Raw genomic sequence first — 24,827 nt, forward strand, 5'->3', positions numbered from 1 at the left:
ACTAAGGTGCCTTCATGATTCTCTGAGTTGAATGTTAATTTCTGAGGCTCCCCGAGCAGGACTAAATTATCCCCAGGATTCTTAAAATTCGCCGATAATGCCCGAAGCTCAGGAGCCAGTATCAACAGTGGTGTAGCCACGGAAAAAATAGTCTCGTTAACCTATAAATATTTAATAACATACGCAATCGTCTGTTATGTTAAAAAAAATATTCAACAATGCTCTCCACAACCAGAAGGGTTTTTAATTATGGAACACAGACTACAGGAAACTCGTAGTCACATGTTTGCGAGTTGAAATTCTGGCTAGGCAGTTCACTCAACTCATCATCTTTGCAGGGTTGACAAATCGTTCACCACTTTGTAGGAAGCGAAAGCAGCGGTGGGGCCCATGGCGCGATTGCTCGCACCGAGACGCACCGAGTTTCCACCGCGGACCCGGCGCCACCGGTGAAGGGGCGCCACCACCCATCACCCCACTCCCAGGTAGACCAACAAAACTTGACCTTTGACACTTTTTGTCTTTGTTCACCTTGCAGTTTCGAACTTGGGAATCTCGCACGATGTGTGCACGAATTATTTTTATGGGCGACGCCGTTTAAAAAAAAAATATCCCTATTGCCAATGTTTCTTACCCAGTGGCATCCTCCTTTATTCACACCTGCATTGCCCCCAGGTCCACCTTGAATGTTACTCTGCAACCCGCCAAATGGGCTCTCACCAGATCCAACTAAAAGACAAAGGTGACTGGAACAGTGTGTGCCACGATGAACGCTGCAATGGGGCACGATTACATTCCCAAGTGACCTGCAGTAAACTCCGTGGTACGTTTCAGAAATAACATTAAACAATAAAGGATCACGCAATGTAGAAACCACAAATGCATAGCCGGCAGGAATGTCTCCTGACAAAACAGCCATGGGCAAACAGAGCACAGTAATTGGTGCACCGACACAGAATGAATGAACTCGTTGTTTCTTGACACAGCGCATTGTTCGACAACAGCGGAGGACAATCTGTCAAACATTCCGTGTCTACGCATGCAGATTTCTGACAGCCGAGGATGAGGATGAGAACGGATGAGTGAACGTAACGATGACCACACAGCCCCCCCCCCACCCCGCTTGCCACGCTGACCCCAGATGGTTGCTCATTAATAGCACTGCCCCTGAAAATTACCCCTCGACTTAAAGGAGGACCTCCGCGTAATTACATGCACTCGTTACGTCTTCCGTACATTCCAAATATTGATATTTTACACACAATATACAAGCCCGGACTGTGGATGCAGTGCCAGATAAATACACTGATAAAGCGCTGACAGGCTTTAAAAATAAGCGGCTTGTTATTTCCACGACTTAGGTGTGGCATCCGCTCCAAGGGCGGGATAAAGTCTGCAGCAGCAGTAGCGGCAGCAACAGCGGCAGCAGCGGCGGATCTTATAACGAATCGAACCGACGTGGCGTTCACGAGCCGGGGGAGAAGGGCTCTGTGGTATGCACTCATCTTGTCACGCGCTCACAAGTGCCTGATAGCCGCTGCACCTCACACGGGGCCGAGCGGCAATGAATAAAGGCCCTCGCACGCCACAGCCCTTTGATTGCCCACCTGAGTACATTTGGATTAAACGAGTGGATCAATTACGTTCGGAAGTGGTGATTACGAAACTCAAGGCTACCCACCCCCCCTGTCTGCCCCATCCCAAGCCTCCCCCCTCACCTCCATTCCTTGTGCTCTCCCCCCCAAAGGACAAATGCCATTCAATGTTAAGTCTAACCACGACTGGGGATGAATCTACGTCTAAATACTGGTAATTTTCAGGGCAATTTCAAATGTGGCAAGAGGCACCGGGGCACACGGTGGCTCTGATGGCAACAACTCGACATAAACACTGGGCAGCAATGGGGGGGGGGAATGCAGCAAGCCCCTTGCCGCCTTCCCCACTGGCAAGCGGCGCTAACCACTCGTCGATCTCACTCGGCGCTCCACTGGCTTCATCCGCTAATTTGTCTCGTTTGTTGCAGACGAGTCGCGTCCCCCGTTCGCCTTTCACGTCGCAGAGTCGCATTCACCGATTCGGGGGGGGGGGGGGGGTCTTAACCAGGGTCCAACAAACCCATAGCGGACCACTATGGGGTCCGAGAAATGCCAAAAGGAGTCTGCCAAGTGCTGGACGCGAGCATTCCCCTCCCCCCTCCCAACTCTGAGCAGCGACACAGCAGCGCTCGCTGTAGGTGGGTCTGGGGCTCTATAGAAGCTGCAGAGGTCCTTAGTCCAGCTAAGGTTGAGAACCGCGGTGCAAAGTTTGTTTTGCTCGGCCGGGCACCTGCTCCATCATCTCCTCCTCCTCAGCGAAGGAGCTCTCACCTACTCACATCTCTGCCCGTTGAGAAGACGTAAGCGTTGCCACACCCTGGTCTATCAAGACCCCTGATCCTCTACCCTGTTTGTCAAGGTGTCTCGATCCCTCACATATGTCAATGAGCAAAGTCCGGTGGTGGGGAAGGGTGGGTGGTGGGAGGGGGTCACACCTCCAGGCCACGGGGGGGCGGCCCTCCAGTTTGCTGCTGCTCCAGCGCTGCCAGGTGGCGCTGTCGTAGGCGGCGCAGGCGCAGCATGGCGGCCTGCACGCTCGCCTGCCCGATGAGGTTGAAGTCGTGCAGACTGATGAGGTGCAGCAGCAGGTTTTGGAAGAGGCCCATCTCCAGCAGGCGCGGCCCCCACTGCTCCACAAACAGCAGCACCGCTCCGTGCATCTGGCTGTCCGCGATGAAGCTGCGCAAGAGATGGCAGTCACCACCACCGTGCATCATCATCACCACCACGACCACACATCACCACCACCCTGCACATCATCGTCTCAATCTCGTGTCAGCACCATATCAACCAACAAGCACCATCATCCTGATCATAATTACCACCACCATCATCACCATCCCACCATCATCACTACATCAAGCATCATCACCACATCAAGCATCATCACCACTACTATGCACCATCACCACCAGCAACCATCACACATCATCACCACCCTCACACATCATCATCATCACCACCATGACCAAGCATCATTATAGCCACCACCACCAAGTATCACGCATCATCACTACCACCAAACATCATACATCATCATCATCACCACCACCATCATCATCATGCATCATCGCCACCACCAAGGGGCGGCAGCAGGGTGGCACAGTGGTAACAGTTGTGCCTCACAGCAAGAAGGGCCTGGATTCGTTTCCTGACTCGGGTGCCTTTGTGTGGGGAGTTTGTGTGTTTTCCCCCTGTTCTGCATGGATTTCTTCCGGGTTCTGCAGTTTCCTTCCAAAGCTAAAAAAAAAAACATAAAATGTAACTAGTATCGGCCAAACATCCATCGAAATGCTGACCAATCACCATTCAAATTAAATCAATTTAGATTTACGCACAGCTGCAACATCACCTCCTACTGCCAAAACCTGGCAGGCCGTTTCCGACAAAGAGAGTCTTAAAACTCGGCGAGGCTTTCCCGAGTTAACAAGTGGATTTATAAAATAACAAAAGTGACCTTCTCCCTTGGCCAACATTGTAACTCTGCGCGAAAGCCGAGCATCCATTTTACGTGACCGCCACTCACCCGTGTTTCATCACGTGCAGGTTCCACATTTTCATCAGCTCCTTCTCCCCCTCGTTCACGTCCATGAACTCGTCAATTTGCTTCGGGAGTTAAGAGCAGAGCCAGGCAAAGAAATAAAACATAATTAAAAATCAGGGGGAAGAACGAATAACCTTTGACACATTCAGGTGAGATCTTTGCAGAGTGGTGCTGCAACAGTTTGTTCCAACTCGCAAATAGAAGGTCTGCGAGTTAAACTTCTGGTTTAGGGGTCGGTTTACTCTGTGATCTGCCTTGTGCTAAAAGAGTCCTACGAGGCAGTAGTGGCTCTTTTACAGAGGAACTGATCCCTGTAGCAAAATAGGATTTTACATAACTAGCCCGAGACCATGCGGATGATGACGAACATCGTCCCATGCCCATGTGACCCTAACCTAAGCTTAAGGTCGTCGCGTTTCCCTGCGCGAACGATTACGTGCGGCGGTGCGGATCCCTGTCAGCGGGCCTCTAGCCAGTGGCTGATAAGTGACGTTCCCATGGGAGAACGGTGACTCTTTAACCGCTGTCGACTCACTGCAGAATGCTGAATCAGTTGTTCCTTTTCCCCCAGTAAAAATTTATATTGCACGATTTGGCCCCGTATCACAAGACTAAGAATCCAAATGGACCTCTCGCAGGGAATTGCAACCATCTGTGTTGGAGGCCGGCCCACAGAAGTGGGGATCACAGAGCTACCCGCTAATTATACCGACGTGGGATAGACGACGCTGGGTTGTGTCACACCCAAACTGGAATAAAAAGAAAATCACAACCATCCCCGACTATAAATCATGCACTGCAACCGCAGCTCCGTCCCCACAGCCCCGATCACGAGGAAGACAAAGCTCTTCTCCTAGTGAACCAAGTGAGGCGAGTGTCAGGCGGCAATGGGTGAGGTGGGGGGAGTGGGCGCCCTCTGACCAGCACGGTTTTCTCGCGGAGCCACTCGGGGTCATTCTCGTCCTCGCTGTCCTCGTCCATCTCTTGCGGCCTCAGCGGGAGGCAGGTGTCGCTGTGGAAGTAGAGACGGTCGTGGCCGCTCACGTAAGGACGCTGCTGCTCCACCTCCAGCTCGTCCGACTCGAGGAACTCTGACAGGCTCGGCTTCGGCCGCTTCGGCCTAGGGGAGGACGGCCGGCCGAGCGGCGCGAGCGCGCGCGGACACACACAGGGCACACGGCAACAGGGTGACGGAGAGGCGTAGCCGGGACCACACGTCCACCCCACCATTGCAATAGTCCGTTGCCTTGCCTCCGCGCTTCTACGCTCGCCTTAGATCACGAGGGCCCTCATTAGTCCCATACAATGATTCCGGTCGCATGGATCCCGTGCATCCTGGTTCTATTCTTTTCAGTTTCCGTTACCATCGCGATACGTACGTTGAATGGCGATTTGTGATAATTGGTTATTTAATGGTTGTGAAAGTTACTCGCAAATCATTTGGTCGCCATTACCTCGAGGCAAATGGACCGGATAAAATCTGAGACTGAAAACAATGACTTCATGAAAGTAGTCCGATGAGTTTCATCGAAGGGAGAGGGGAGCATTGATAACCAGCACGTGTGCAGGTGCTGAGTAGATTGTTGGGGAGGGCCGCATCCGGCAGCGGATTAATCATGGCCGACGAGGTTATCACGCAGTTCAGCGGTGGCGCTCCTCCTCACCGGCACACAAGGATGTAGGTGACGGGCGTTCTCTTGACGGGCCCATTTCTGCTGAAGGCAAACCCCGGCTGGGAGTGGATGTCCTGCGGATTGCCGGCGTACGAGCCGTCATAGCACTCGTTGACGGACACGTCGATGCGAGCACCTTTGGTGAGAGGCTGTGAACGGGAGACGCAAGCCGAGTTAAAACCCTCGAGGGGACAAATAACAACAACGACGACGAGCCAAGCGCGAGTGCCAAACCAGCGCCATGTCTGATGCCGACAGCACCGGACCTTTCTGCACCCCCACCGCTCCTTGCTGTGCGATGAACGCTGTGTTATTGCCCCGTGGGCCACGGACCAGAGCAGACATTGGCACCACCTCGGGTTGCAAACCGTTAGCAGCACCAATTTAGTCCTACGACCAATACGATTGAATTACCACCTCGGGTGGTACCGACAAGTGAAATATCTGCTCTGGGCTCACGGACAGCTAAGAGTTTAAAACGCTTTTGCGAACACAATAGGAACTCCTCGTCGGATAGAACAGTGCGTGGGAGGCTGAAGTCAATCGATAAACGAGTGTGATAAAAAGCGCTCGAGAGGTGATTTCCAGAGAGCGCAGAGAACGATTGTGACCACAGGCGTGAAAGGAGGACCGATTCTATGGTCACGAATGCACCTGTCACTGCCTCGACGCAGCGCGCTGCGAGCGTCATTACCAAAGCAGCCGTGCGAGCCGACGTGGCCACACGAGCACGCCCCCTCTTTGACCATCCCCCCCCCCCACGTTGTTTAGCCCTGTTCATCCGGTGTCATTTAAGGGTCCTAAAAGTTACCTGGGCACACAGATTGTAAACGCTCATCTCGATCGATTAGCCGCCTGTCACCGGCCACTTAACGGAATCACTCGCGGGACTAGCTCGCATACGTGGAGCAAAACGGTTTGTAAAATCAGCCGAAATTCTTGTAGCATATCCATATATATATTTATATGCAGTATGTATGTACATAAGTTACGCAGAATGATATACATACATATTACACACAATACATACACATACGATATACTCTACACTACCTTCCAGTGTACCGGAAGAAAGGGGCGGCAAGGTGGTGCCGTAGTAACCCTTGTGCCTCACAGCAAGAAGGACCTGGGTTCGATTTCCAACTCGGGCGCCGCCTTGCTGTGTGGAGTGTGTATGTTCTCTCCCTGTTCTGCATGGGTTTCCTCCCAGTTCTCCGGCTTCCTCCCATAGCTAAAAAAAACATACAATATAACTGGTAATGATTGGCCAAGCATACCAATGCCGAACACTGTAAATGAATCGATTGGGGGGGATTACCCACGACTTGGCAGGACGACCCTCATGAACAAGAGCTTCGAGGACTCGCTGGGTGGACGAGCGTAAATAATGAAAAGCAAAACATTAAGAGAGGAACCATGAAGTCCTTCCAATGTCCTGGTGCCCAACTGTGCCCGCCCAGCGCCGAGCGTGCTCATGGTCTAGTGGCGTGGGCAACACCGAATACACACATTTCCATAACAACAACCAGCAGTGCCATCCAACCACGCTCAGAAAATAAGCTCCTGGGGGAGGGGGACGGGAGAGAGATGGGGGAGAAGTGAAAAGAGGACAGAGTAAGCGCACGCGCACACACATTCAGCTACGCGCACGGACACGCGCCCACTCGCATGCTCCTCAATTACAGTAGAACCCCTCCTAATGACCACCACTGTTAACGACTAATCGCTTAACGACAGGCCTCCATAGAGCCCAATGTGTAGTATATTGTGTAGTGTATAGTAGTGTAGTGTACTGCCTCCATAGAGCCCAATGTGTAGTGTATAGTGTAGTGTATAGTAGTGTACTGCCTCCATAGAGCCCAATGGGTTCACTTACCGACCATTCCCCTGTTAACAACGGGCTTTTGGAGGTAAAGTAAATATGAATTAATGCATTGATTAACCGCGTTTCTTTAAATATTATGCGTCTATAATGTTGTTATTATCTTTATGTATTAATATCCATTGCTTAAACATTACAAAGTGCGTTTTTGGATGAAAAAGTGAAACTTTCGATGCTATCGAAACTAATTAAGCCTTTAACGTGTATTTCCTATACTCGCTTAACGACCAAATCTCGTAACGTCCGATTTCGTGGAACCAATTACCGTCATTAAGAGGGGTTCCACTGTACACGTTTAAAATACTGCAGTTGCCCGCTTGTTTAAACGAGGATTGATAATCACCCATCTCCACTAGCAGCCCTGGTGCAGTGGTGGAAATTCCATATTCCTATGCCAGACGGTTGCGACTGCTCTACATTGTGAGGGTAAAGCTCAGGAGGAAGGGTGACTGTGTTCAGGCTCCACGACTGTGGAACTCTCTGCCCGATGGCGTCACAGGTAACTTTTATATTAAGGCTTAAGGTAAATTTCCATGAGTGGAAATTGTTAAATTGTGAGTATTTACTGTTTTATTAATATTTTTTCATGTGCGTTTACGAAGTTTGTCTTTCTAAATATTTGTTTCATCTTAACTTGTGCATAGTGGCCTCGTAATCTGATGGCAAGAAAAGGTGCTCTATAAATACAAATTATTATGCCTGGCGATGTTCTTCAAAGTGGTACTAATTGTATCGAGAATTTTACTTGTAACCTTTCAACTGCAATCCGATAGCCCTGAGCACATCACTTCATGCCCATGTTCCTAGCAACAATTCTCATCTTAGTCACGAGTTATTCATATACCCAGAAAATCATTGCTGGTCTTACAATCAAATTGCCAACTCATAAAATGAAAATATACCCAGTAAAATTCATCCATGATGCATCCAACATCGTCAAATCCCAAAACTAAGCAAGTGTTAAGCCTGGATAGGGCTTGGATGGGCAACCACCACGCATAAACAAGTTGTTATAGGTCGCAGGGCTAAGTGTTGCATAGCAGTGGGCACAGTGCAGCAAAACCCATTGTCATATCATACATCTATGATCACAAAACCATTCTAAGAAATAAACATACGCTTACACATGCACAGGTATATTTATAAAACAGCAGAGTCTCAATAAACAACACGAACTGGACGAGCTGCTCGAAATTAATTACTTAATTACGGATCTTTACAAACAGGTCAGACAGGCTGCAGAGGGGGCAGGGGAGGAGAATGTGGAGTGGTTTGGGGATAAGGGAGATGTAGGTGGGGGGGGTTGTAACGCCTTCACGCTGCACCAAAACTAAACTATGTTTCATTTTACCAGGCAAGGCCCACTGAGCTATAGAGCTCGTTCTTAGAAGCGACATGGCCAGCAATGATAGCTCAACGAAGTGCCTTATGTGGATATTTCTAGAAAACAAATACTCTTATTAAACGCACGTTGATTCTAAAGATAACGACGACATGCGCATACGTGCGTCTGATCAAGCGCGGTTAATGGAAGTGCGGTCAAGTGAGAGTCCGTTCAGATTAGTCGTGTCCATGCGGCAGCCTCGCGCGGTCCGAGCCGACGTCCAAGTCCGGCCTGGCGAAATATTCTACAACCTCGCGCGCTTCGATGACCGCCACCCGGCAGGATCGAACCACCTTTACGACACTGTCACCGCCACAGGTAACAGAGAGGGGTGATCGTCTCTGTGTGGTGGCCTTAAATAGACAGAGGGGGGGGCGGAGGCAGCGAGAGGGAGGAGGGTTAGAGAAAAAATTTGCATATCAATGAGTGGTCAACAGACGTGGTGCTGCGAATGCGATGGCACGGCAAGCAAGCCTGAAAATCAGGAGAAGGATTTTCAGGCTTGCTTGCCGTGCCATCGCATTCGCAGCACCACGTCTGTTGACCACTCATTGATATGCTAATTTTTTCTCTAACCCTCCTCCCTCTCGCTGCCTCCGCCCCCCCCCTCTGTCTATTTAAGGCCACCACACAGAGACGATCACCCCTCTCTGTTACCTGTGTTGCTCTCGCTATGTATCTTGGTGATATCTGTCTGCTAATATGTCTGTCTATAGTTTTATGGTTAGATTTTATGTCGCTATTTCATTATACCTGATGATGATTGCTTGTGTTGCAATCGAAACGTCGTATTCTATTATTTAATTTAATTTATTATTTTATCTTTAGACGTGACTTAACCGAAAGAAACAAATAATAATTCCTGCAGTCACGAAAGTTCTAAAATTAAGACTGTCACCGCCGTTAACCCGTCGGCCCACACGCGAGACGAAGCTGCCGCTTGTGAACAGGAGGATAAAATCAAAGAGGGGGTGAGGGAAACAACGATAGCAGCACAGCCGCCAGGGCGGACGTGAGACCGCGTCACACTGCAAGTGCTAGGCCCTGTGGTCACCACATAGTTGAAGATGAATCGGCCGTGGCACAGCTTGAGGTGCTTGAGCAGGCTGTAGAGCTTGCCACAGTTGAGCGTGCACCAGGGGCAGTGGACGTCGTCGCGCGCCTCCGTCTGCTGCCGCAGGTTGTTGTTGTACAAAAACTGCGACGGTCCAAGAGGGGTGTGGGGGAGGGGTCGGTTAGCAGAGGAAACGAAAGGAGAAGCATCGTGGTGACAAACATCGAGTTCCACCGAAATCGGGATCCTGAGCATCGTGTTGCCGGTATCGCAACATGGCGAGATGTTAACTACCTCGCATGGTATACACGTTGTGGGTTCCATCCCGACCCTGATGCCTGCTGTATATTTGGACTTTGCGTGTCTCTCTCCCCTTTGTTGCGTGGATTTTTCTCAGGGTCCTCCGGTTTTCCCCTCCACTATTAGAAACCCTGACGCCTATATTTTAGAAGTTTGCATGTACTCCCTGTGCTTGCGTGGATTTTTCTTTGGGTCCTCTGGTTTTTCCATCCATATTTAGAATCAATGTGCATTGTCAGAGTATTTGGCTGCTATAATTTTCCACGCGATGAGCCACTTCGTTGAGCTATAATTTGTGGCCAGGTCGCTTCTAAAAAAGAGCCTAATAGCTCAGTGGGCCTGACCTGGTAAAATAAAAATAGTAGAACAGGGAGCAGTTGGCACAGTGTTTCACGGACCCCCTGATCAACCCAGCGACCCAAGTTTGATTTCCAGTCACGGCTAACATCAGTGGCCAGTGAACTCAGGACCAGTCCCACAGAGTGGTACTTATTTTATATCACCTACGTTCCACTATAAAAGCAGCCTACATGTTCATCATCATCCATGATCTATCCACTGCTTCATGAAGGCCTCCCCCAGACATTACGTTTTCTCAAAGGTCTTTTGAGGGAACACTCCATTTAGCTCCTACACAGAACTTGATTTCACCATTTCATCTCTGCGGCGGACACCCCGCTCTCGGGAAAGTTCACTCCTTTGGCTACTACTCTGTCATCATTCTCGCTCGCCAAACCGTCACGCTTTCCTTCGCCGTGCCTTTCCCAAGCCCCCTCCTCTCAACGGCCGACATTACGTTACAGACGTTCCCACGAGGCAATGCACGCAGCACTGCGATTTCATTGCCGGGGTATTCCAAAACAGGTCCTTTGAGCCTCACTCGAAACCCTGAGCGGGAAGGGAATGGCACATTGGCGGACACCAACAGCCCATGGCACCGCTGACCGCATTAGCAGCCGACGACGGGTGAAGGACGGTGACGGAACGACGCCGCATTCAAAGGGGGGTGAGACAGCGACCGAGCGGGGCGCACCTGGTAGTATATTCTGAGCTTCTTCTGAGGTTCCATTTGCCCCGGCTCCTTCTTCACCTGGACACTGGACGACAGCTGGTCCTTCACTCCTGCACAAAGAAGCCGACGATAGAAAGAAAAAATGATAATACGGAAGAGGCAGCTAGCCACGTGTTGGGGAAGGGATGCAGTTGGTGTGAGGCGAGGCAGACGGTGCTAGCAGGGCTGGGGGAGATGTTTGCGACCTCGGTTGGTATGGAGGTTGTGGGTTTGATCCCGATCGCCCGTATATTTGGAGTCTGCAAGGTCTCCTGATTGCGTAGACTTTTCTCCGGGTCATCTGGTTTCTCCCTCCGCATTTAGAATCAACGTGCGTTTAAGAGTATTTGGCTGCTATACATTTTCACATGATAAGCCACTTCGTTGAGCTATCATTATGTGGCCAGGTCGCTTCTGAAAAAGAGCTACAGAGCTCAAAGGGCCTTACCCGGTAAAATAAAAGTTTATAGTTTTTAGTATTACGGAGCAGTATGTACCGCGAGCACACAGAACAAAACCAGTCTCCTCTTCTGCAACCATAATCACCGTGTCGGTCCAGCCCAGCACCCCCCTCTTTAACAGCGCACACGCTCCCTTAGGCATTGTTACATTACTCCTGCCTGCTGCTCGGTGTGAGTACCTCACCACCTGCGCCTTCTCTGAAAAGGTTGAGGAAATAAGAGTTAATATCCTGGCCTCAAGCCCCTTGCCCAAAACCTGACATACCTCCCCCCAGCTAATCGGTAACAATTGCACAATGGACATCATCGCCACCATGAAAAGGTCCACTTCCATCTCCTCCCACTTGTAAAAATAATTTCCGCCTTCAACATTAACCTCCATTCATACACTGATGATGCCCAATTGGACGCTGCAAACGACCATTTTTATCTCACGTCACAATCAGTTCTTCGCTGAATGAATATTCCTAAATTGTCTTTAGTTTCACATTGGTGGCAATATGAAAATCTATTTCAGAATACTTTCGCATTGCTGCCATTGTGTTTGGGAAACGACGCTGGTTAAAAAAATCCTCATCTAAAACGCGTTGAGAATGATGCTCATTAACGCAGGAAAGGGCCACCAAGTCTAAGGACTCTTTCTCAGGAGGGTCCTGCCAAGTGAATACACGCGGGGGATGATGACTGCCATGCACATTCCAACCAAGCAATTTACGGTGTCATTTTCAAATTGGCGAAAATTTGGACCACGATGCCGACACACGATGGGCCTACTTTGTGAATGACGTCACGGGGATCTTTTACCTTACCACTCGCGCATCGCGAACGTACAAATGGATTTAAACATCCGACTCGGTGAACCACTGCACGCCACACGTTTCAGTGACAAACAAAACGGGGTCAGGGTTCAGGTGTCGGGGAGCACGGGGAGCGCCAGGGAGCGTGAGGGAGCTTCAGGGAGGGCGCAGCAGTGCCGGGGGAACGGCGTCCGTCCCGCACCTGAGGTTCCGGTGGGGGCGGCCGGCTTCTGTGTGGTGGCGTTGCGGCCATCGGCGGACGCGGAGGGGTCGACAATGTTGCGCGGAGTGAGCGGCTTGGCGCTGGGAGTGAACGCCTTGTCCATGGCACCCCCGGTCCAGCGCAGCGTGAACTGCAGCGTGGGGCCCTGAGTGAACGTCTCGAGCGGTGGCAGCTTCTGCGGCGCGCACGGACCGGGTGGGGGGCCGCGCGAGGAGTTACCTTCCGAAGACGAGACCATTTTAAATGCACTCTGGAAAAGCGTAAATTCCTTTGTAACCCTCGCGTTACAAACCACAGAGAAGGAAAAATGTCAAGGTGAGGTATTGATTCCTACTTACTTTCTCGAAGTTCAACAATCTCGTTACTTCTCATTTTCATACATACAGTGACAGAGAGAGGATTAATGTTTCCAATGTAAAACAAAAACGCACCAAGCCGTTCACCGTAAGTAACTCGCCAGCACGGTCATTAATTATCATGCATTCAGAGCCATTTAGCCCCTAGCAGCGCTGAGACCTCTCGGGTTACGGTGTCTCTTTAGCGGCGTTCCCCAGTTTACCGCAAGGCTGTGCACAAGCAGTTATGTCTAGAGGGCTTTTGGTTCCTTCACTAAAAGCTGCCTGCATTCCGTTTTGTTTTACCGATCCTATAATCAGCGAACCAGTTGAGCTCTGCATGTGTTACAGTTGATTCAACGGTTCCTTATGAGAAGCAAAAGTCTACCATCTGCCTGGTGCTAAACAGAGGAAAGGAAAGTCGAGATGAAGCCTCTGACACTTCAGCTGGACAAAGAAAACGAGAGAGGAAAACACGCAGCCTCATTCCGATCTCGTCAGATACGCGATCGAAGCACTCCAATGCCCAACAGAGGCACTCACTGTCAAAAGCCCTGTTCGAAAGAACAAGTGTGTGCACAGTTTTGACTCTTTCTCGCACGACGGCTTCTGGGTAGCCGGGTTTTGCGAGCGCCAGAACGTTCCACGCGGCAGTTCTGATCGCGGGACACAGATCCTTTTTTTTGTCATATTGCTCCCCTGCTTTGATTGTCGTTAGCCGGACACCGTCTTGTGGGTGCAGCTTCGGGGGCAAGCGTCGCGCGTGCATGATACGAGCGCCCTCCGCGGCGCCGTAATGGTCAGGGGCGGAAGTCCGCGTAGAAATTTCACTTGGCCATTTGCAGCTTGGGCCACAAAGACGCGGGTTCACGGCGCGTTGTGGGAAGAGTTCGATCATGACTCCCCGCTCTCCACCCTCGCTGCCAACCACCCCCTCTGCCAACCACCCCCCCACCCCCCTTCCGAAGAGTCAACGCCGAAATTTACCCCGTCTCCCCCACCGCATAGGTCCCAACAGTATACGCGTAAACACACGCGTAAACGCACACAGATAAGAACACGCGCGGTGGCGAAACGAAGCGAGCAAACGCGACGGGCGTGCGAGTGGCTACGGGGGGTGGGGAGACGTGACCCAGCGATCAGTGCAAGACGGGGCAGCCGTGGAAGTCCGGCACCAACGGTTGCCTTGTTGACAAGGCACCTTGCCCGCCTGGAGATCGTGGTGTGCGAAGGTCAAACGGTCCCATTCTCGAAACCACCAGCCGATCCCCAACCTTCTGCTCGTCGTGTTTCCCATCACCAGCCCGAGCTACTGTCCGCGTACCCCTTACCGTCATACAAGGTGATTAATTACATTCGTGAAATTACAATAGCATGCACAAGTAACCAACGCCCGCAACGTTTAGTTTGCGCTTCATAACGTAGTAACGCTAACTAAATATGCGCAACGTACCAAAGCACCGCTTGAGTGAAACCCCCCCCCCCCACGTGACCGGAATCGCCGTGTGCCCACTGACGCTACGTGAATCACGACGGAGAGATGCCTTGCGCACCACCCCCCCTCCCCCCCCCCCCCCCGAGGCATGCTCCGCGTGCCCTGAAAATGCCCCCCCCCGGGGTACGCACACCACGGATTGGGAACTGGCACCCTCACGCCACCCAGCGACGACGATCGCCACCGGGCCCACGGTTCGTCGGCGTAAAAGCTTTGTGGCCGCACGCCATCCTCGCTCTGCTACAAAAACGCGACTTTGCGGAACAAGTGGGGGGAAATCTTGTTGACGTATCGAAGATTTCCCGCCCACAATTCGAAGTTCAAAAGGTGTTCAAAGTCGTGGCTAATATTAGTAATAGGAGCGCGAAGGGTTTGTTGTGCAACGCCTAATTGCTATGATTGCGTGCAATCACCGTGATGAAAAGTGAACCGAACACCTCGGTGGGCCCGCAGTGAGTCGGCTTACAGAGGCGAGACACGAGAAGCGCGTGTCGTGACGGCAAGGCCCGGCCACAGCTGCGATCGCAGCGTCGTGAGACGCAGCGTCCTTGACAGCGACCGCCACAGTTTCCCGCAAGTGCCGACGAAGCAAACAAAAAACGGGTTTCACAATTCGCGCGAGGATGGAAACGAAATATGGCGGTGGGGGCGGGAGAGGGCCAAGCGTTGGCTGGGACTGAACTTTACTTGAGCCATCGGACACCGCAGGATGGTGCTGATAAAATGTGTCAGACCTAATAAAGCGGGGGCCGGGTAGTAGGTGACCGACACGGTATCCGCCATGGCCCCACCTTGCCCTCCAGGAAGGTCTCCCACGTCGCCCTCTTTTTGCTGATGTGGCAGTCCTCCAGCTCCTGCATGGCCACCTCGTACTCGCCGTCCAGCAGCTGGCACCGTCTGCTCGCGGGCGCGCACACACACACGTGACGCCGGTCAGTCCACGCACAAAGACAAAGATGCCCCGTATAGCCTGTAACAGACTGTTGGGGCAAGTGCACTTAGCGAGCACCTACGAAGGAGGTATGGCACACGAGCGAGGGGGTGGGGTGCCCAACGCCACGCCTGGGTGCTTTTGTCTCACTAGTGGCGATGTTTACACACCGCACGAGGTACTCATTTGAGGCAGTCGATCTAGGAGAGGCCCACGACCCGTTCAGATAATCGTCACTGGTGTTGGCCGTGAACGGGAATCAAACTCGGGTCGGCAGGTTTGTAGTGCAGCATGTTAACTGCTACACTACACTACTGCTCCCCACACACACGTGCGAACACACGCGTCACTCACAAGCATGGTACATATGTTTGTATGTTGAACTTTTGTCACACCGTACATAGCCAATCGTGCCAATTGGAGGTACGGTGATTATAACACTATTCACTTATTTTCTTACCAGGTAATGCCCACTGAGCTATAGAGCTCTTTTTCAGAAGCGACCTGGCCACAAATGATAGCTCAACGAAGTGGCTTATCACGTGGAAATTTACAGCAGCCAAATAGTCTATAGACGCACGTTGTTTATAAATGTGGAAGGAAAACCCGGAGAGAACCCGGAGAAAAATGAACGCGACCACGGGGAGTACACGCGATCTCCAAATATAGAGCAGACGTCAGGGTCGGGATCGAACCCACGACCTCCTGTATACCAGGCAAAGTGGTTAACATTTCGCCAACATTCACCCCCACTGTGAACATGCGGAATTTCCACTGATGGTTAAAAGGCCGGCTCCTCTGAGGTCAGACACGTGCGACTTTGAAGGGAAGTAATTATGCATCCTTTCCTACGTGCTTTCCAGTTACAACATGCACTCATTGTCCGACATTTCGTTCCACGTGCTTGCAACGAAATGTCAAGACATCAAGCCGGACAACAATGAAGTTCAACCCAAAAACACATCGCAGAGCTGTACGGCAGAACCGTGAAACATTGTATCGATTCTGTTTCGCCCACGGGCTCAGGGCCACCCCATTGATTCTGTTTCGCCCACGGGCTCAGGGCCACCCCATTGGAAACGAGCACCGCTCCGTGCACGTTTAAACACTTCCTGTTAACTCTCCCCTAAGCCTCATGCAAGTTTAAACGCTCTTCTCCAGGAAGGCAGCATCCCCACACCGAGTATAGCCGCGCGTGCACGAGAACGCAGGAACAGGAACAAAAACCTACCCACGCATGAGAGAAGCACGCTTGGAAATGTCCACGGGCAGTCCTCGGCATACGAACCAAATTCGCTCCTGAGACCCGTTTGTAAGTCGTAACACAACGCACTGGATTTAAATCCCCATACGGTCAGTGTCGTGAAATGTCTGACAGTTCAACAAAAAGGGAAGCATTGATAAACTTGTTACTTCTCGCGGAGGATCACTCCTCCGAACAAAATAATTCGGCGGTTCAGTTTTCAATTGCGAATTTGCTTGGAAGCTGGTTCATAAGTCGGGCATTTGTAAGTTGGGCACTACCTGTATATATGTTCCAGGAACCTACTCGCTGTACTGTGATCTACTATGCAGCCTAGTCTTGCGACGAAAAATTAACACACATAATTGAAATATCTACACTCGCGGCAAGTCTCATTGCTAAACGTGGCCCACATTTCGTTTTTGGAGCAGTGACGTGGCCCAGCGTGCGCCGCTGGTTGCCGACATTCGCGGGTAACCTGGCGGCCGCCCTGGTTATTATTGCGGCTGAATTAACCACGCAAACACGCGCCATCTGTTTCACGGAGGACGTTAAAATATCCCGTTGACGTCATTCGAAACGAATAGACATTTTGTGCCGGGCGTCATGGTCCAAGATCGTCCACAAATTACTCAATTGGCATTAAGACATAGCAACATTGTTCTCTGCTGCCAGACTACGTCCATGTGTGAAACACAGCGCCGCCTTCCTTCACAAGAGCCCGGCGCCATGAGAAAGGCGCGAGCGGGCGCCAATTTGTACACAACTATTCTCATCCTTTCGTCGCTACACAAGTGTTGTGGCGCGTTGTCCGAGGACAGTGACCTGTTTTTATCGAACACCGTGAGCTCCGAAGTGTACACCTTCTCCGTGTCCTCCCGGTGGCACGAGCTGCGCCTCCGCTTGCTGGGAATGTCGTCCGTGACGTCTGCGGTGGTGGGTGGTGGGGGGGACGCGGCAACGGGGGGATGTTAGTTTCCTGCGCGTAAGTTCCCGGGCGGGGGGGTGTCGTGACACACCATTCCTGCAAGCGGTGAGCGAGCGGACTCACGGGAAGCTGAGCAGTGGGTGCAGCACATGGCCGCCCACACAGCCAAGCGGTCACACCGCGATGGTGCGACGCACGACGCGGCCCATCACATGGTAAACCTAGTGTATGGCGAGATCCGTTATTCACATACAGTCACACTTGGACACTGCCACGCCGACCGAAGTGTTACGTGAATACACCCGCTCGCATTGGGACCGTGGAATATGGGTGCGATCCTTGATATGAAACGCGAGCAGCCAGGCCTTGCATGGTGCTACGCCGAGCACAGCTGTGGACAGTGCAGCAGAGTCCATCATTGTACATCGGTACTATGGATGGATTGTTGCATCACATATTCTTGAGAGGCGGCGGGGGCGAGGAAAGGCTGTCATCCAGCAGTGGATGGATCACGGCTGATGATGATCGATGCTCCCACATCTCTGATCAACGCTTGCACCAGCCCACACCAACAAGCGTGGTGAAATATGGTCAAAGACTAAGAGCTCCCGTATAGCCTTGAACAGACTGTTGGGGAAAGTGCTGTTAGCGAGCACAGATGGAGTCCGGTACGGCACACGAGGTGGTGGCTGGTCAGCACCACACCCAGCCACCTTTATCTTCCGAGTGCTGATGTCTGCCACCTAGGGGAGGCCCAGGACCAGTTCAGATATTCATCACTGATTACAGCGACGAGCTAACATCAGTCACCTCAGTGCGATAACCACTACATTACCGCTGCCCACGAAATCCGCATGACACCCAGACGAACGATTGCACCGCTCTGCAAGAGTTGGGAATGGATTCTTGGTCTCATGACGTGACGCGGATAGCACAATGGGGATACAACTGGGGGGGGGGGGTGGGGAGGGGGAAAAGAGTTAAACATTTTAATTAAAATAAATAGCCTCGGACGCACCCAGATTCTCGTCGGCATCGCGAGCCAAGCCGGCAGCCCCCTGACCCTCGCGCCCGAGTGGCCGGTAGATGCGGAACAGCAGCGAGTAGGACTTGACGAGATGCGGATTCCCTGGCTGGAACTCCCCATGGGGGATGGAGAGGGAGGGGCAGCCCGCCCCTGCCCCTGCCTTGCTGGATCCGCCCACCACCGGTGGGTTCAAAGGCACCTGCTTTTTACCCAGAGGCACTTGCTTGATAGGGCAGCTCACATCCTGCGCCAAGAAGAGCACAGAAACGCACGCACACGGGCGCACAAGCATGTTGCGATTATTGATTTCACCAGGCGCTTAGTTGCGCCACAAATCGCCGGCCTTTGCAATTTTTTCGTCACGATTCATGGTCGTGATGTGATTAAATAAATAATTTTGTGCTTTTTACACTGTGGTGAATGTAATGCCTCTGGTGGCGGAGAGGGGACACGTGGCAATCGAACACAAAACGTACAAATCTCAATTGCTTCTCACGCAATACGAATGCAATAGGAATCCACGGATCGCCCAAGAACCTCCGTTATTCGGCAAATTAATGCATCGTTTCATATTTCCCAGCAACCAAGGTCTCTGTTCGACACCTCCAAATCAACCTTGCCTCAAAGAGAGGTCACGCTCCTCCTCTCCTGCCCCCATCAGCGGGAACTCCTCCCCTACTCATACCTGTCAATCCCTTATCAGTGCCTTACCATATTACAGACCAATTCAGACCGTATTGGTCACGCCGTGCCCTTATAAATCTCAACGTTTATCCTACAAAGTCCCATCACAAGGGGGAAACAAAGACAATTTATTTTGCCCGTATTGAAATGGCTGTACGTACGCTGTATGGACCTGTAAAAACAATTTCCCTGTACAAGAATACGGGTAAAACGTATGGGTTGAGAGGTATGCCTACTCATTGGTACCGCCCACTCCTTCCCAATGTTCCTTTTCTTTTCCCCGTATGATACATTTTTCTCCCTACCCTGAACCTAACCCATATTATATTATAATTGCACCTGTTCCATTGTATTCATGTATAATGTACAACTTCTTTCGCACTGGACGTAGCCAACCGTGATCATCGGAGGTGCCGGGAATAGCTCCTATAGTCACTCACCCATGTACAAAACTCTGTCTCCTGTCCCTTATCTCATGTACCTGCCCTATTTTTCACAGCGTCTTGAGTTACAATGACAATTAAAAGATTCACAAAGTTTTGCATTCCAAATAAACGAGCACAGCAGACCCGTAAGCAATTACGACGAGGCTCGCCGATTTGCATGCATTAAAAAAAATTATCTCACAGGATGTAAAAGAGTCGTTTTATTATCTCATTTAGCGGCGACCCAGCGGCAATGAAATGGGTGAGCGAGTAAAACTTTACCGCCAAATTTCAGCCCGCGGTGAAAAATAAACACAGTGGTCCCCCCCCCCGCAGGTCAAATCCCCGTCCGGGAAATCGTCTCAACTCGCTGTGCTACACGCTGCCACCGCACAGTCGTAAAAGGGGCAGGGTTTCAATTTCAGCCTGGCCTGTCCACATCGAGTATTTTATCTCTCGTTTCGGGCTGTTGCTATTACAGAATCACGTGCCACCCACTCTGGTCAACCAGTGACCCAGAAAAATATTCGGCGAGAAATTGAACCCCACCAAAAAGGCAAACACAAGACGGATAAAGTAACGGCCATGCGCGCACCTGCGCCGTCAGGAAATTGTAAACACATGTTTAACCACAACGCTGCTTTGTGCAAGGCTCTTAGGCTTGTCCCTTGCTTGTGTAATACACTTATTCTCTGAACACACACTTGCAAAAATATATACTTTTAAATCCCCGTTACATTCCAAGCAGCGATCACAGCCAGAAATAAAACTTAGTGGCAGCGGTGTAGGACCAAAAACACAACGGTTGATAGCATCTTGCCAGAGAGAAACGGCAAACATCTTGTAACTCCCCCTCTCTGAAGAAGCGCTCTTAACCGAAAACGTGAGCTTTCTCGGCATTTCGCGCAAACATGCGGTACGATCACAGCTGCCGTTGTAACTCTGTCACAACAGTTGTTGTAACTTTCTGACTCGCCCCTAACTGGACATCTGTGAAAGAAGAGCTTCACAGCTCATCGAATTTCTCCAGGATAAATAAACATTCTGACTCCGATTCCGAGATGGGAAAGCTGCTGCTTAACGATCGCTACAACAGGCGTGGCTTGTGGCAGCGCCTCGCTCCGTCGGCCCGAGCACCAGCGTCAATGCGAGCGCTCCGCTGGTGCCTCCGCCTCGCGGCTCAGCGTGGGGCACAGGCTGCTTCTGTCGCCCCGCTAACGTCTAAGACGCGGCGAGAAAACGCTACCAGAAACACATGGAGAATCGAAACGTCAGCGCAGCAATGACGTACCGCCGATGTAAACGCCTGCCAAACGGGCGCTTTACGCGCAAGGCTAAAATGTAAAATCAGAAGAAGACCTGACGCCATGAGCTAAAAAGCTCGTGCGCTCGCCACGAGCGAGCCCGTTGAGAAGGCCGCACGGCGTCACGCGTGGGTGGCAGCTTTCGTGTGACATCATGGTTCACGGGTAGCTGCGAAACAAGCGGTGGGACGGCTCCGCAAACGCGGTCCCCATGCCAGGCGGCGATTCCAGCAACAGCAACGCCTCCACTGCTCAGAAACCCCCCTCCCCACACGGCCCCCTCCTCTAGTTCTGTACACGACTTCTTCGGCCGGGCACATATCTCATCTCGCAGCTGGCAAGCGACCTAAAACCGTCAACACTGCTTTACCATCTAACGTCCCCCACCCGCGCTGGGTGTGGAGCGGTGTTCCTCGCATACGAGCTCACGTGCACAGGTTGGGAGGGTTCATTTTGAAAAGTAATGGGTGCCCGATTACAGGTTATTCAAAGTATATTGGAGGCAGCGCAACATAATCACGTGTTTGGTATTTCTTTTCAAGTAATTCAACCTGATTATCTTCAAGATTACACGCTTCACTTGAGACACACGTGAGGTTAATTTAACCCCTCAAGTAACAGTTAAATGAGGATTTGTAGGCTTTGTGTGAGTGACTGTGTAGTAATCAGCTATTGCTCACCTTGAATTAAATAACACCAATGAGCAGTGACCGGCATCGTGAAGTACGGTCAAACTACCCCACGACCCACGCGAAGAGAGGATGCCGCGCCCCAACACTCCCCAACCCCCTATTCAGCAGTCAACTGACAAAAGGGCTGTATGTGGACGGGGCCTTGGCCAGGTTTGGGCCCTGGGAGGTATTGGTGTTGTACGTGGCAGCAAATTCAATGAGAGCTGGGATCACCACAGACATCCGAAGCCACGGAACCACGACTACCGACGTCTCACACACACGCGCAACCCAACTGCCGTCTGCATCGTTACAAAATTAATTGGTTCAGACAAAAAAAGCACTCGCGTCAAGTTAGATAGTGACAGCTTTAACATTTAGTACTGAGGTTTTACTCATTCTGTTACCTGTAAATCAATGCAATGTAAGTAAATGTGAAAAGCACTGAACACGAACACAATCAAATGGCAGATAAGCTCATATGTTGCTCCGAGACAAACACAGCCAATCATCCTCACCGAGTTGCTAAAACAAGCGCCACTTTGAGGGATATTAACTGTGGGTTTCCCATGGCAAGACTCATCTTCGCCATAGAAATATTAGAATTTCCACCTCTGACTCACAGCCACCAGTGACGAACACCGCGCTCACTAGAGCGGTGAGACAACTGACAAATTCTTTATGCTGCGTCTGCCACATACCGTGGGACAATGGCGCTTTTCACGAGGCTTGGAAACATAAATCCCTCCCGATTGTATATATAAAAAAAAACACTGGCACAATCGGTGCACACACGGGGCTGCCCGATCCACGCGTCTCTCATTGTCCGACACTGCGTGTGCCCGGGGTCAGGCAATTCGCTAACACCCAGCAGCATCACCTTCTGGGGAGCATGAAAAAGCCACGCTCACCAAATCTCAATTGGGTAACGCGGAACCTGCAAGGTGCTGATATTTTTTAAACCTTTCTTTGCACTAAGAGCAAAGCAAAAGACACTGCAGGTGCTCTCTTCAAAGTGAGCCTAACCAGGGGAAAACATGAATATTTAGCAGCATTATAGTGAGTAAAAGCTCGCTCACGGCACAAACAACACCAGCATTCGACACTGTTCACATTAAAAAGTGCTGGGATTCGCATGCACGCACACACACCACACACGTGTTCACCGCTGTCGCCCACGCAGCAGACCTGGGGCCTCGTTCTGAACACCCAGGGCCTCACCTCGCAGCGCTGCGCCTGCATCCAAAACCGTGCGACTTGGCACGCCAAACGTGTTGACAACTGCACTGCTGAGCGAGAGATGCTACCGTCCCCGGCGGCGGTGCCGCCAACGTTTGAAAATGATCACAATTCAGACTTTAAACTTTTGTGACTGCAGAAATTCATATTCTTGGTTCTTTCGATAAAGTCACGTAAATAGAAAACGTGACTTGACCGAAAGGACCAAGAATATTATCACAATTCACCGAGAGTTTTTTTTTTATCTTGTACCCCCAAGTCCGAGCAGATAATCCGGAATAAATATCGAACAAATGACCGTTTAGGTCAACGCGCAATTAACAAGTAAAATGCAGAGCGGAGGGAAAATGTGCAGATTGCCACGCTGGTTTCGGCAAACTAAGTCGGGCCTATAATATACAGCGCGGTGGACGAATCCGCACTCGCTGGAGCGTGGCCAGCTTGCTGCCAACACTCACGAGCCGGGGCGGCTCTCACGCCGACGTAGCAGTCACATTTGCTTTAAACGGTTTAAAAAATAAGAAAACGCGACTAACAGTGACGGTTTAAATATCACATGTTAAGCTGCTTCCGAGACAAAGTGATGGCGAGGTGGCAGCCAGTTCGGAGCAGGCTGGTCTGCTGCGTGAACGACGGCAGTGAGCTTGCGAAGCCCAGCGTGGCACCGCTGTTGGGGCTTAGGCTAGGGTGAGCAGCTCGTCCAAACGTGAATAGTGACGGAAACTCCACCTGAATATGGCTGCTTATTCAACATGCACACAAAACTTGGTGAAAAACGAACAGGGACATGCGTGCAATCGATTTATGAAGCTCCTCATGCCCATGATTTCCGTACGAATTTCCTTACTTTCGGCCCAAGGCTCGGGCTTACCGTCTGTAGTCGCGTCATGGTTAGCAGAAACGATGTTAGATTTATAAAGCGTATGAACGCGACAACATCTCAAGGTGCCGTACCAAAAACGGTGGATATATTACAGTTCATTTCGTTAAAGTTTAGTTTGGAGGTAGGGACAGTGACTTGCACTGGCTGAGGGTTTTAAGCCATGGGTAGCGCGGTGGCGGGGATGTGAGAGGGCGACCCGAGTTCGGTACGCGATATCTCAGTTTTTCCGCTCTGCGAACGTGCGCACGCACGCAGCGGAGGCGTGCACGGCCGCGGCGAGCCGACGGCCACGAGAGATTCACGAGCGGTGACTCGTGGTGACGTGCAACAATGGGGGGGGGGCCACACCTTGCGTTTCTTGTGGCACACTTTGACGAGGAGCACCTCCAGTATTGCCGAGTTCTGTTCGTTCTCAGAGTTTTGCGTTGCCTTTTCTGTGCCTGCAAACAGCAGGCAAGGCCCTCATCACTCAAACACTCAACAACACGGCCACACGAGAGCCCTCGCCTCCTCAACAAGGCGCATGCTCAGCGCCCTAAGTCTACTCTTACAGAAAGCCTCCTTCCCTCGACGCTCGACTGCACGGACAGAGTCGAGGGGGCTGCGACCATTCGATTTCAGTTTGTACGTGTGTATGTTGTACGTATGTTTGTGTATGTATATTGAACTTCTTTCCCACCATATGTAGCCAACAGTGCTAATCGGATGTGCGGGATGCACGTGCAGCTCCTACTCTCTCCGTTTGCCCTCGCCGCTACGACAACTAGTGGACTTAATGACACGAAACACCTCCATTTTATTTCACGTGGTACACAGCACACACTGCACATGCCAAGACAGGCTTATAAACCACCCCCCCACTGAGTGTTTGATAAAATTAAGGCCTTCGGCGGATGGGCCATGTGGACAGGCATTTGTCTGTGTAGTGTGTGAAGGTGGAAAAATTCATAGCAAATCAATTGTGATGGAAGAAATTCCATATAATTTTCCAGTTATTAAAAAAATACTCCAACTTACCACTCGTGTGGAAAAATCCAGTGAAGTTTAGCTGCAAATGTCCCGATTGTGTGCTACAAAAACAAACACAGGTAACAAACCTCAGTTTAATAGGTGTCATAATAACGATAATTAAAATAAATGGGCAAAACAACTGCTTTCCTATTCTATAGAAAATCCAATATCTTCAGAACACCGTAAA

The 24,827-nt window shown here is 51.1% G+C and overlaps 1 protein-coding gene across 6 annotated transcripts in view; it reads right to left on the reverse strand.

Moving 5' to 3' along the window:
* The window catches only part of SUZ12 (SUZ12 polycomb repressive complex 2 subunit), a 57,725-nt gene that overhangs the window by 11,559 nt on the left and 21,339 nt on the right, over positions 1–24,827 (reverse strand). For 2 of the 6 annotated variants that reach the window (XM_078872967.1, XM_078872968.1), the window contains exons 6-19: positions 24,647–24,699; positions 23,978–24,069; positions 18,415–18,667; positions 17,520–17,617; positions 17,294–17,396; positions 14,761–15,191; positions 12,444–12,639; positions 10,966–11,054; positions 9,633–9,776; positions 5,304–5,461; positions 4,561–4,759; positions 3,622–3,701; positions 3,222–3,335; positions 2,531–2,774 (exon numbers count right to left, since the gene is read on the reverse strand). In XM_078872967.1, the coding sequence (XP_078729093.1) occupies positions 2,531–2,774; positions 3,222–3,335; positions 3,622–3,701; positions 4,561–4,759; positions 5,304–5,461; positions 9,633–9,776; positions 10,966–11,054; positions 12,444–12,639; positions 14,761–15,191; positions 17,294–17,396; positions 17,520–17,617; positions 18,415–18,667; positions 23,978–24,069; positions 24,647–24,699 (2,254 nt within the window). The remainder of the gene's footprint in view (positions 1–2,530; positions 2,775–3,221; positions 3,336–3,621; positions 3,702–4,560; positions 4,760–5,303; positions 5,462–9,632; positions 9,777–10,965; positions 11,055–12,443; positions 12,640–14,760; positions 15,192–17,293; positions 17,397–17,519; positions 17,618–18,414; positions 18,668–23,977; positions 24,070–24,646; positions 24,700–24,827) is intronic. The other 4 variants (XM_078872970.1, XM_078872969.1, XM_078872971.1 and 1 more) reach the window with 4 other exon arrangements.

Source organism: Lampetra fluviatilis, chromosome 35 (assembly GCF_964198595.1).
Source record: "Lampetra fluviatilis chromosome 35, kcLamFluv1.1, whole genome shotgun sequence".
Classification (NCBI taxonomy): domain Eukaryota; kingdom Metazoa; phylum Chordata; class Hyperoartia; order Petromyzontiformes; family Petromyzontidae; genus Lampetra; species Lampetra fluviatilis.